Here is a 12,198-nt window from a genome sequence, read left to right as displayed (position 1 = left end):
AGGTCCTGCATCGTGTCGGCACCAGAGGCTACACTTGATTCTGCAGCAGCATCAGCATTTGCAGGTAAGTAGCTACATCGACTTACCTGCAAACGCCGATGCTGCTGCAGAATCATCTGTAGCCTCTGGTGCCGACACGATGCAGGACCTGTGAGTGACGTCACAGTGCTGCACTGCCAGAAGCTGGGCGTTGTGAAGAGAAGTGGATGACACGCCCCGATGTACGCACATAATACACGCCCAGTTGTACTTTTACTTTTCAACACGCCCAGTTGTACTTTTGCAAGCCTCATTTGCATAAATACGAAAATGGTCATAACTTGGCCAAAAATGCTCGTTTTTTAAAAATAAAAACGTTACTGTAATCTACATTGCAGCGCCTATCTGCTGCAATAGCAGATAGGGGTTGCAAAATCTGGTGACAGAGCCTCTTTAAGGTGGTTAAAAAAGGATCTAGGCAATTTTATGGGGACCGCTAAGAGCGTGTATAGAACCTGAAGTAAGATATATGGTTTTAATAATATTTTTCCTCCCGAGACAGGAAACGAATGGAATATGAAAGTGAGAAAGTTGGTCTGCTATTTTTGAAAGCAAGGGTTTATAATTATATAGGTATAAGTCGTGGAAGTTACAAGGAATGCGAATCCCCAAATATTTAATCGTATCTGAGGTCCAAGAAAACGGGATCGAAGATTGCAACGCCGTCATAATTGATCGCGGGGCATTAAAATTAAGGACTTCAGATTTTTCGTAATTTATCTTGAAGTTAGATATTTTCCCAAACTCCTCGAAGATATCCAATAGCTTAGGGAGGGCCTGCGATGGATTTGTGATTAAAACTAAGAGGTCACCTGCGAACGCCGCAACAGAATGCATGTGGGAGCCAACCTGTAGTCCCTAAATTTAAGGAATCTGTGAAATTTTCCAGATTAGAGAGTCTCCATTACCAAAATGAAGAGTGAAGGAGAAAGCGGGCATCCCTGTCTAGTTCCATTATTTATTTAGAAAACTGGCGAGTGTGCGCCATTAATCTTAAGTCTAGCATGCAGGTCTTTATAAAGAGAAAACATTGCTCCAATAAAGATGCTTGGGAAGATCAATCTTTCCAACATGGCCTCCATAAAATGCCAGGAGACCCGATCAAAGGCCTTCTCAGCATCTGTGCTGTGAAGGACCAACGGTATATGACACTTTTTGGCAAAGGCAATTGCATTAATTATTCTGATAGTATTGAACCCACCATCTACCATCTTGCCCTGGAACAAACCCCGTCTGTTCCGGTGATATAAGTTTAGGGAGGAGTCCCTGCAAGCGTTGAGCAAGAAGTTTTGCCCACCATTTAGTATCTGCATTTAGAAGGGAGCTAGGTCTAGAATTGGCACATTTTGTCGGGTCCTTACCCTCTTTAGGTATTAGAGTAATGAATGCTTCCAGTATTTGTCTAGGGAGGCTCTGTCCTAGTAGGAGGGAATTACAGAGGGAGAGAAAATGTGGAGCCAGAATATCAGAAAACTTTTTAGAATATATAAAAAAAATCGGTAACCCATCAGGTCCAGGGGTCTTGCCAATTGGAATAGATGAAAGTACTTTAGTTAATTCTTCTAGTGTGAAAGGCCCAAGCAAAGCTTCTCTATCCATCTCAGACAATCTGGGAAGTTGTACGGATTCCAAAAAGGCTGAAACTAGGTCGCTTTTATCCGATATGCTCAACCCAGGCTGGGAATCACCGAAGTTGTACAGTTCAGTAGAGAACCGGTGGAACTCTGAGGCGATGTCAGAGGTGTCTGAGACCACCTTGCCATGATCTAGATTTAGGCTTGAAATATGCGTTCTTTTTTTTGTTTCTTAACACTTGCTGACCACCCTAGACCCTTTATCCCCATGTGCATAATACTTATATTTGCACCTCTGTAAGGCTTTTGCTGCTTTTATATTTAATAGGTCTTTCAATTCGTTCCGCAGGCGGAGGTCAGGTTGCATGTCCTCTAACCCAGATCTCTTACTTACACATTCTATTGACGAGATTCAGGTTAGTAGTGAGGTTATATTTTGCGATCTAGCCTTCTTGAGCATCGCTCCCAGTGAAAATAGTCCCCCCCCTATATACGATTTATGTGCCTCCCACACAATAGGTACCGAGATCTCACCAGTACAATTGAATGTAAAGTATTCTTTCAGACGTTCCTGCAAGAGGTCGACATTCCCATGTTCCCCCAGTAACGTCTCGTTTAGAAACCAAGACCCATTCCTAAGAGGCAGGGATTCAATGGAAAAAGTCATAGAAATCGGGGCATGGTCCGAGACCGTCATGATGCCAATATCCGCTGCCTGAACCTCAAGTAAGTATCTATCTGTAATATAGAAGCGGTCTATTCTGTGATAGGTGTTATGTACTGGGGAATAGAAAGAGTAGTCCCTAACATTGGGGAGCAAAATCCGCCACGGGTCAGTGAGATTATAGGTCGATAACATTTTCCCAATACTCCTCCTGGCTCTCTGTGACAATGAGGGAGAACGGGCTGTCGTATCTAGAATGGGGTCAAGGACACAATTCATGTCTCCCCCTATGACGACCATGCGGCATGTTTGATTTTAACAGACCCGATCCTTTGTTCTGTGGGAGATAAGCTGCTGCCAGATGTGCCTGTCAGCAGCTTATTTCTGAAGCATGCATGTTTATATCGGTCAGGATAAAAAGTGGTAGGTTGAACGAGTGTTAGGCCAATAGCTATTTCATTTGTATGCCCAGCTATAGATGTAAACATTTTCTCCCATTTCAATTACCATTTTGATTTTTATTTATTTTTTCCAAACTAAATATAGCCATTTCCTGGGATTTGAAATGGTATAATCAGAAATAGTGAGTTCCTATTATCATGCATGTATTCTTCCCGGTTGATAATAAATGGAAACAATAATAATATTAAAAGTAGTTATCAGTGGGGCGTGGTTTAGCGGCATATGTGAGCGGACGCAGGAACCGGAGCTCCCGCTGCCGATATCCTGGTACATATCCTGTGGCTGAACTCTCCTAACGGAGACATACCTGTGCAGAGAGGGGAGAAGGAGGAGAATCTGTGGACACGACTCTGGGGCTGTTGGAGGCTGTAATGACCCGTTCCAGAAAGTCTAAGGCGGCAGAGGACGGTGAGCTGCGCTTACAAGATGGCGCCGACACGTGCATGATGGCAGAGAGCAGGGATTTGAGAGGGGCGGCGGCATCCCAGCTGGAGCGCTTTGCCAGAAAGATACCCATGAAGGCAGCTGCTGATGGAGAGATGTCAGACGGAGGGAAAGAGCAGACAGGCCGCTCAGGGTCTAGGTATGAACCGCTGAGGGCACAGATGGAGTCAGAGGAGGAGGAGAATGGAGAAGATGCTGCAGGCAGCTCAGGAGGAGGGGTGGATCGAGGCTCACATAGCTTGAATAAGCCTGGACCCACGCTGGCGGATGTTTTTTCGGCGGTAAGCCTGTGTAATGCCACGCTAGCTAAACTTACCTGCCAGGTGGGCGGAATTAAGGAGGATATCTCCATTATACGTCACGATCTACAGAAAGTTTCGGAACGAACAACAGCGGTGGAAGGAAGGTCAGCGAATTGGAAGACAGAATGCTGCCCATGAGGAGGGATGTAAATGCGGTAGCTGTGGATGTTAATTACCTGTTATCTAAAGCTGATGATCTGGAGAATCGCCTACGTCGAAATAATGTGAGGATGGTGGGAATTCCTGAAAAAGTGTAAGGGTCCAACCCGGATTCCTATTTTGAAAAATGGCTACTGGAGGTGTTTGGTAAGGAGTCGCTGACCCCACTGTTTGCGGTGGAAAGAGCCCATAGAGTACCAACTCGCCCTGGCCCACCTGGACGGCCGTCAAGACCTGTGTTGGTAAAGTTGCTTCATTATAAAGACAGAGATTTAATTCTTCGGCAAGCCTGGGAAAAGCAAGATATACGGGTGAATGGTGTGAAAGTGTCATTTTACCCAGATTTTTCTGCAGAGGTTCAGAAAAGAAGGATGCAATTTCTGGATATTAAAAGACGACTGAGGAATCTGCGTGTTCAATATTCAATGCTGTACCCGGCGAAGCTTCGGGTTGCGGCGCTGGGATCCGTACAATTTTTTGAGAACTCAAAAGATGCGCTGAGATGGCTGGATAGCCACGAAGATCGCCTTCGTCAGGATCGAGGGGAAGATGCGGTGTGATCATCAGGTGGATGGCTGAAGGGGGGACTCTGCTTTTTATGAAAAAGGAGAAGGATGAGCTGCGCAGGGGAATAAGGCACTGTTTTCTGCATTTATTTGTTGTTCTTATGTGGGTCTGCAGTTTATATGTCTATAATGGTGAGAGGGGGAGACAGAGCTGTCAGTTTAATTGAAATATCAGTTATTTGAGTCACAGAAATGCTATATGTCTATTGTGGTAAGTTGGCGGGAGGTTTGTGGTTCTTAGGTTTATATTGCGGGAAGAGATGTATTTCTGCAATGTGAATGGGAAGCTGAATAGTCACATTGGTGGAGGTTTCTTCGCCAGCCCGGGCCCTCTTTGGAGGGTAAGTTTATGTAAAGTTGGGTGGGTTAGGGAGGTGGGAAAATGTTTTGGAGGGAAAGGGAGTTTGAAATGCAGTATGCTCTGATTGGCGCTGGATTCAACGGTAATTGCCACTGTCAGATAAAAGAAATGGCTAGATGGGGGGTAGGGTAAATCTTTTGTCATGGAATGTGAGAGGTATGGGGGAGGCAACAAAACAGCGAGCTATATTCGATTTCCTGAAAGGACAGTCTGCTGGTGTGATGGGACTACAGGAAACGCAGAGGGTAGATATGTAGGGGTACATTGTAAACTGTTTAACTGGGAATGTATAATCGTAGTACTGTATGTACCTCCCCCATACTCTGTGGTTCCAATAAGAGAAGTGTTGGAGAGGTTGGCTAGTTGGCCTATGGTTCCGACTATACTAAATGGGGGATTTCAACAACGTAATGGATAAAAGGTGCGATAAATTTCCAAAAGGGGGGGGGGGTAGGAGAGGCTGCTCTGACGCGGTTTGGGAAATACATGACGGAGGTTGGGTATACAGATATTTGGCGTGCAAAGGTTCGAACCAGCCCACAGATGGGGGGGCTAAGACTGCACTGGAGGCTAAATCCGTTCTGGATACACCTAGTGGGGGAGGAGATAATAAATACGAGCCTGCAGGAGTACTTTGAGTTTAATAAAGGTACGGTTCCTATGGATATCCTATGGGACGCTATGAAAGCAAATATAAGGGGGGTGTATATTCGGGAGATCACGATCATAAAGAATAAATCAAGACAGGTGGGAGAACATCTGAGGGGAAGGGTGACGTTAACCGAGGAGAACCATATCGCTAATAATACAGTAGAAACTTTGGCCCAGTGGAAGGTCGCCCAAAAACTACTAAAGGAACATCAGCTGGAACAAGCAGCTAATAAAAGGTTGTTTTTGCAACAAAAATACTATGAGGAGGGAGAAATGACGGGTAGATTGTTGGCAAATATGGCTAGGCCTCAGCGGGAGGGTGCGTTCATCCACCAATTGCAGTATAAAGACGGGACACTGGTGGGAGAAACAGGGGATATACTGGGAGTGTTGAGGTCCTTTTATACTGAGCTGTATCGCACGAGGGTAGATTATCCAGAAGATCTTCTGACAGACTATTTGGCGGAAATGACGTGGGTTACTCTGGGGGAGGAGGAGAGAGAGTGGCTTGAGGAGCCAATTACTTTGGAGGAACTGCAGGAAGCGGTGAGTTCTATGGCAAATGAAAAGGCTCCAGGGATGGACGGCATAACTACTGAGCTGTACAAAACATATGGGGGGGGAGCTTCTGCCAGAGTTGTTGGAGGTGTTCCAAGATAGTTTTACCAGGGGGCGACTACCGCAGACTATGTATGAAGCAGCAATAGTGGTCATTCCCAAGGAGGGGAAAGATCGAACACAGCCAGATTCTTATAGACCAATATCCCTGCTGTCCGCTAATGTTAAAATGTTGGCCAAGGCTCTGGCTAACAGGGTGACAAGAGTGGTAACTAAAGTAGTGGGCCCGGATCAGTCGGGATTCATGCCATCAAGATCTACAGCGGTTAATATACGAAGATTATTCTTGAATTTGCAGACAGATGCTGCAGATGCGCAGTGTAGAGCAGTGCTGTCCTTAGACGCGGCTAAGGCATTTGACAGCGTGGAGTGGGGGTATTTGTGGGCTGTTTTGGAGCGGTTTGGTTTTGGGAGAAATTTTATAACATGGGTAAAATTGTTGTATAAGGAACCGGTGGCTAGAATCAGAGCCAATGGAAGGATGTCAGACTCTTTTAGATTAGGGAGGGGGACGCGTCAGGGATGTCCACTTTCCCCGTTACTATTCGCTCTAGCAATCGAACCTCTGGCAAACATAGTAAGGCAACATCCGGGTATAGAAGGGTTTCGATGTGGGGATCTGGAGGAACGCATAGCACTATATGCGGATGATATTTTGCTATTCCTGGGAGAGATAGATCGATCACTGCCTGTGATAATGACCGTATTGGAACGGTTTGGTAAATTTTCAGGGTTGCAAATTAATTGGAGCAAGTCGGCATTATTGCCACTCAAGTCATTAGAGGTGCCACTGCAGGGGGGGGGGGAATTGATATACCTTGTGTTAAGGAATTTAAATATCTGGGGATTACGGTCTCGGCAAGGGTGCAGGATTTTGTCGCACTGAATGTAAAACCATTATTGGACAAACTAAAAGACAAGACTAGAATATGGCTTGGGCTACCACTTTCAGCGCTAGGAAGAGCAAACCTGATTAAAATGATTCTGATGCCTCAGGTTCTTTATGTTGTACATAATGCCCCAGTGTGGTTGCCTAAGTACTGGTTCAGGAGAATACATAATTTGTTTAGGGACTTGATGTGGAAAAGGGGGATCCCCAGGATTAAATTGGAAAAATTACAATTACCAATAGACCAGGGAGGATTGGCTATTCCAAATGCGTGGATATATTATCTAGCAGCCCAAGTGCAACACTTTAAAGGTTGGAAGAATAGGGAAGAGTGGGACTCTAGTGGGAAACTGGTGTATTATTTGAGTCAGTGCAAGGATATACTAGAGGCCATGGAGTCTCATAAGTTGCGGAGGGAGGCGAAAGGGAAACCAACTTTGCTATTGATACATAGGATCTGGTGGGAATGCAAGAAAATATTGGGCGTTACAGGGTGCTCCAACTATATGCCTCTATGGGACAATCCATACCTATGGGAATTTAGTATCTTGGCCGGCTTTCAGGACTGGGAACAAGCAGGGGTCAGATATGTATACCAGTTATATGAGGGAGGAAGTCTCAAATTGTTCTCACAATTGCAGGAGGAGTTTGGACTCCCACATCGGATGTTCTATCAATACCTCCAGTTGCGTCACGCAGCACAGGCCCAGGGTAGGTCGGTGGACTTGAGCTGCTCCACTATGGGAGCGATGGAACAGGTATTGGGGGCAAAGGACACTAAAGGGATTATCTCTGTGATATATAGTACATTACTTTCCAAATTCCTTGGAGATCCGATGGGGGAGATCAGACGCAAATGGAAAGAAGATGTGGGGACTATAACAGATGAAGAGTGGGAGGAGATACTTGAATCGTCCAAAATGCTGTCCATTAATGTAGCACACAGGCGGTCACAACTTTTTCTCCTGCATAGGGTGTATAGAACACCTAAGGTGTTATGGCAAATGCGTCTCAGACCAACGAAGGAGTGTCCCAGGTGTTCGTTTGATGGGGCAGACATAAAGCATATGTTCTGGGACTGTCCGATGCTGAATGACTACTGGAAGGAGGTTGGTGGCATGGTAGCGAGAGTATATGGGAGAGATTTCCCGTTGGAACCTAAGATCTTTATGTTGGGTTGTATGGGGGAGGAGGGAGGAGATGGGGCTGAATTACTGGCTATTAAAAAAGTTTTGTACCACGCTAGGAAGCTAATAGCAAAATATTGGCTGAACGCGGATCCCCCGGAGGTGTCTGAACTGGTAGGATATGTTAATCACACGGTGTCGTTAGAAAATCGGATATATCTGAAACGAGGAGCAACACACAAACATGATAAACAATGGGGAAAGTGGATACATAACTATGGCACGGCAGGGAGGTAGGAGGCAGATTGAGGGGACATGATCAGGAGATCGCTTATGAATATATCAGTATGATGCGGGAGAGAAAATGTACGAGCCAGGGAAAGAGGGAGATACTGCGGGGGGGGGGGGGGGGGGGGGTAAGTTATGTTAAATGTAACTGAATATTCTGTACAAAACTGAAAATGTATTGATTGTTGGAATTGACTAGATCTACATGAGATTTATAATGTATGTTGTACTATCAATAAAAACTGGTTTGATTTAAAAAAAAAAAAAAAAAAAGTAGTTATCAGTAACGACAGGGAAAATGTTGAAACACGAGGTCATAATAACTATAATTGGTGCGATACTTACCGTCCAGTCCGGCCAACAATAAAACACTATAACACGCATTGTCTGAAGATTAGATTTTAATTGCAAATCATAAATGCAGATCTAATAAAATAATTTGCTCTAACATTTTATTAAGAAATAAATAAATACAAAGGCAAGACCAGTTTTAGGGAGGGGGAAAAAAAAAAGTGCTAAATGTAGAGGAATTGTGGGATGGGGAGAGTAGTTTTATACAACGTAGAGTATGGGGGGGGCGGACAGATAGATGCTGAAAGTATAATTTTTCAGAATAACATGTTCATGGATATTAAAATGCCAGATTCATCGTATATATACACAAGAGGAGATTGAAATCACATGTGGATATAGAATAGTAATCAGGTCCTGTAATCATTAGAAGAATCGACGTCTGGGTTTCTTCTTTACAATGCATTTTACATGGTTGCCCAAACCAGTTCTTTACATTAAAGTGCACTTGTTGCCTACCTACAGTGGAGGCAGCCATTTCTTGGGCTCTACTAATAATCTATCCATCAGTTCACTAGGAAATGTTGACATCAGACATGAATGAGGTGATCTTTTTACAGCTCATAGAATAGCTGCCTTCACTGCCAGCAGGTCACTCGTACATTTAAAAAAGGAGGACAGGGAAAAAACGGGACTTTGTTATCTGAAAGCGGTGAACATGAACGCAATGCTGGCGGGTCACCATGCCCTGCTTGAATTGTCACTCTGTAGAAGTCCAGTTTCCCTGAGTAAGGAACCGCTGCAGTACAAGGGGGTCTCAGCACCACAGGGAAGATCTTTATCTAGAAATGTCATAATACCTTCCTTTCTGGGCTTCAGATGATACTTTTATTTAGAGAAGAGGTTCTGCTACAATTGTTCTGTAAGCCACTTATTGCCTGAGGGAAGGCTGTCTTTTCAGTAATGGTTCATCGTAGACCCAGCACTCTCCGTCCTCGTGGAACAGCTAAGAAGAGAAGACAACGTTCATTATTCATAGGGCTGTTCTACTGAATGCTGCCGAGATCAGTTGCTTGTGTAGACTGCAGTGTAATACTCCTTACAAGCGATGATACCATAGTCAATACCAGGCACTTGGTTGATACCAGTTTATATTGACTCAAAAAAAATAAAAATCGACTGTGTCTCTGTCGGTCAGCATGTTAATGACAACTTGTAACCTTCTGTCTATGGACATGCGGATCATATGCCTCTTTCATGCAGCTCCTCACTAAAGCTCGCAATACAAAATTAGACTGAAGGAAGTTTAACCCAACAATTTCAGTCAACGATCTAATATTTATTCAACAATCCAGAGAAGAATAAAAAGCAAAACCGCGGCAACTCACCATCCTGCGTTAAAATCCTTTTATTTCAGCTCATAAAACATCCACGGACAGGGGGTGAGGGAAGATGGGATGTTCCCATGTTTCGTGTAACACTTCCTCTGGCCGATCTGTCAATGGAGGTTTTATGAGCTGAAATAAAAGGATTTTAACGCAGGATGGTGAGTTACCGCCGTTTGCTTTTTATTCTTCTCTGGATTGTTGGATATTTATTTTTTTGCTTTGTAGACCTAATATTTATGGGTTGTGGTCAACATGCCCAAACCTTCTTCCCCTGGAAGATAACTAGATGTGTCTGACATCAATTTATTCCCCTGTGCTTTTAAATGTAGCCATGCATGCTTTGACGAACGTGTGTTTATGGGGGGGGGGGGGGTCAGAGACATTAATGTCTGTGTTTATCTGACAGCTATGTAAGACGAATGGCTAGCTTAACTCCCAAACCCAAGAAAAGGGTCTAGGATTCAATGAGAGAGTAATAATTTACAGTCTTGTCATGTAATTCCATACACCTGCCCTGATAGAGAAGATCAGTCACGGATTGTTTCTGCGGACGGGATTTTTCAGTGAGGTCCTCAGACTGCAGAGATTAGCACTGGAAGAGACAGCGTGGCTGCCGACTGCCGAATAGAAGTTCAAGTTGGGTCTCATGAATGCGACCATGTACATTTTTGGGCTGTAATAAACAGTGGAACCGTGCAAATTGCCATTTGAGGCTTTAGTCAAAAGAGTTCTCTGCTTTTGACAATCCATTCTCATAAGAAGAGTCCCTTGACAATAAGCTGATCACAAAACGTCCCCCTGCTGGGACCCCCAGCGATCAGCTGTAATCTGGGGAGAAACATGGCAGTAAGTGTTTAATTTTCCCACAGTGCCACCACAGGGGAAACTAAGCATTACGCATTGCCAATTCAGAACAAGGGGTTGTCTGTGTAATACAGGACAGGTCCTCCAGAACGAGAGATGCTCTTTATAACCGCTCTCCACTCTGGCCAAGAGATGACGATCTTGAATAGAGGACCCCCCTACATTAACTCAGAACTCCCTAATAGGGTATATGAAAATGGGTTTTCTAAATTGGACAACACCTATAATAAATTTAATCAAAGTAGCGCCAAAAGCTAAATTCTGCTTCAACCATTAGAATATAATTAGTGGACGGAAGGAGTTCACGTGCACTTACCCTAGTTTCCCACTGTACTTCCTTCTCTTTGCGCTCCCTTGCTTCCGACCGCTGTTTCTCTTCTAGGCGGTGCTTTGCCTCCGTGGCTGCATCAATGTCTCGGATTTTCAAGTTATATGTTACATCTTTCCATAAACTGACAAAAGGTTAAATATACATTAAAATGAGATGAAAAATCTATTCCTTTCAAGAGATGTCAGAACTGTATGCATACACTCATTCTTCATGAAAAGTCTTGTGCATCAGTCAGGGGAGAGGACAACCATCTACGTACAGACATATCCAAATGTAAGTGGGAGGTTATTCAACAACGCAAAAGTATAATGTTCATCTCATCCGGACCTCCGAGCACGTCTAATCCCACCGTTTAGAAAAAACAGATGATTGGTACCAGCATGTATAAAACATCAGTTTATTTCATACACTTAAAATGAGTAAGAAACCAAACCCAAAAAAAAGAAAGAAGAGCATGTAAAAATGAAATAAGATGGCTGAAAAAGGTTTTATACATTGTGGTGTCGGTGATCTGTTTTTTTACTTAACAGGGTTATTAAACAGATTTGTGTTAGACCTGCAAATGCTATCCTTTTTTCGGTCAGCGGCTCTACTCTGTGAAATATTTATATCATGTGCATCGGAAGAAAGAAATAAAACTAATGGAGAATAGTAACCCAATCAAGCAGTTTTAGGAAACAAAAAATAAAGAACGTGTACCTTCTAGATTCATATTCTATCTGATCTTCTAACTTCCGAACCCTTTTCTTAACTATAGGCATTTTCTTGGTATCTATAAAAACTACATTCTCCTGTGCAAAAGAAGAGGAAAAATGTTTTAAGACAAAGTCATGACGTAAAAGGACACACATGATCTTTAGCTGAAAAACTTAAAAAGGGTTGCAGGAGATGGCAGCTTTCTATCAAAAACATATCCACTCTTGTGCATGGGTTGTGCCAGGTAATGCAGCTCTGCCTCATTGAAGTGAATAGGAACTAGATGCAATACCAGACACAGCCCATGGAGAAGATTGGCGCTGTTTCTGGTAGAAAGCGACCATGTGTTTTTCTAATCTTCTACAATACCAGTCACCATATAATCCCTATAGTCATTTCAAGTAAGGCCTCACGCACATGGCCGTAGCAGTCATCAGTGGGCCGTACGCAATTCACAGACCGGGCACACATTAACTTCAAGTAG

The 12,198-nt window shown here is 43.8% G+C and overlaps 1 protein-coding gene across 6 annotated transcripts in view; it reads right to left on the bottom strand.

Annotated features, from left to right (window-relative positions):
* Positions 1 to 8,527: 8,527 nt before the first annotated feature.
* OSBPL9 (oxysterol binding protein like 9) overlaps positions 8,528 to 12,198 on the bottom strand; it is an 86,635-nt gene continuing 82,964 nt past the window's right edge. For all 6 annotated transcript variants that reach the window (XM_075832983.1, XM_075832986.1, XM_075832987.1 and 3 more), the window contains 3 exons: positions 11,718 to 11,809; positions 11,004 to 11,139; positions 8,528 to 9,441 (listed from right to left, as the gene is read on the bottom strand). In XM_075832983.1, coding sequence (XP_075689098.1) covers positions 9,367 to 9,441; positions 11,004 to 11,139; positions 11,718 to 11,809 — 303 coding nt within the window. In that variant the 3' untranslated portion in view covers positions 8,528 to 9,366. The remainder of the gene's footprint in view (positions 9,442 to 11,003; positions 11,140 to 11,717; positions 11,810 to 12,198) is intronic.

This window comes from Rhinoderma darwinii, chromosome 7 (genome assembly GCF_050947455.1).
Source record: "Rhinoderma darwinii isolate aRhiDar2 chromosome 7, aRhiDar2.hap1, whole genome shotgun sequence".
NCBI lineage: Eukaryota > Metazoa > Chordata > Amphibia > Anura > Rhinodermatidae > Rhinoderma > Rhinoderma darwinii.
The sequence above is the reverse complement of the archived record's forward strand: the minus strand, read 5'-3'. Positions and strand labels throughout refer to the sequence as shown.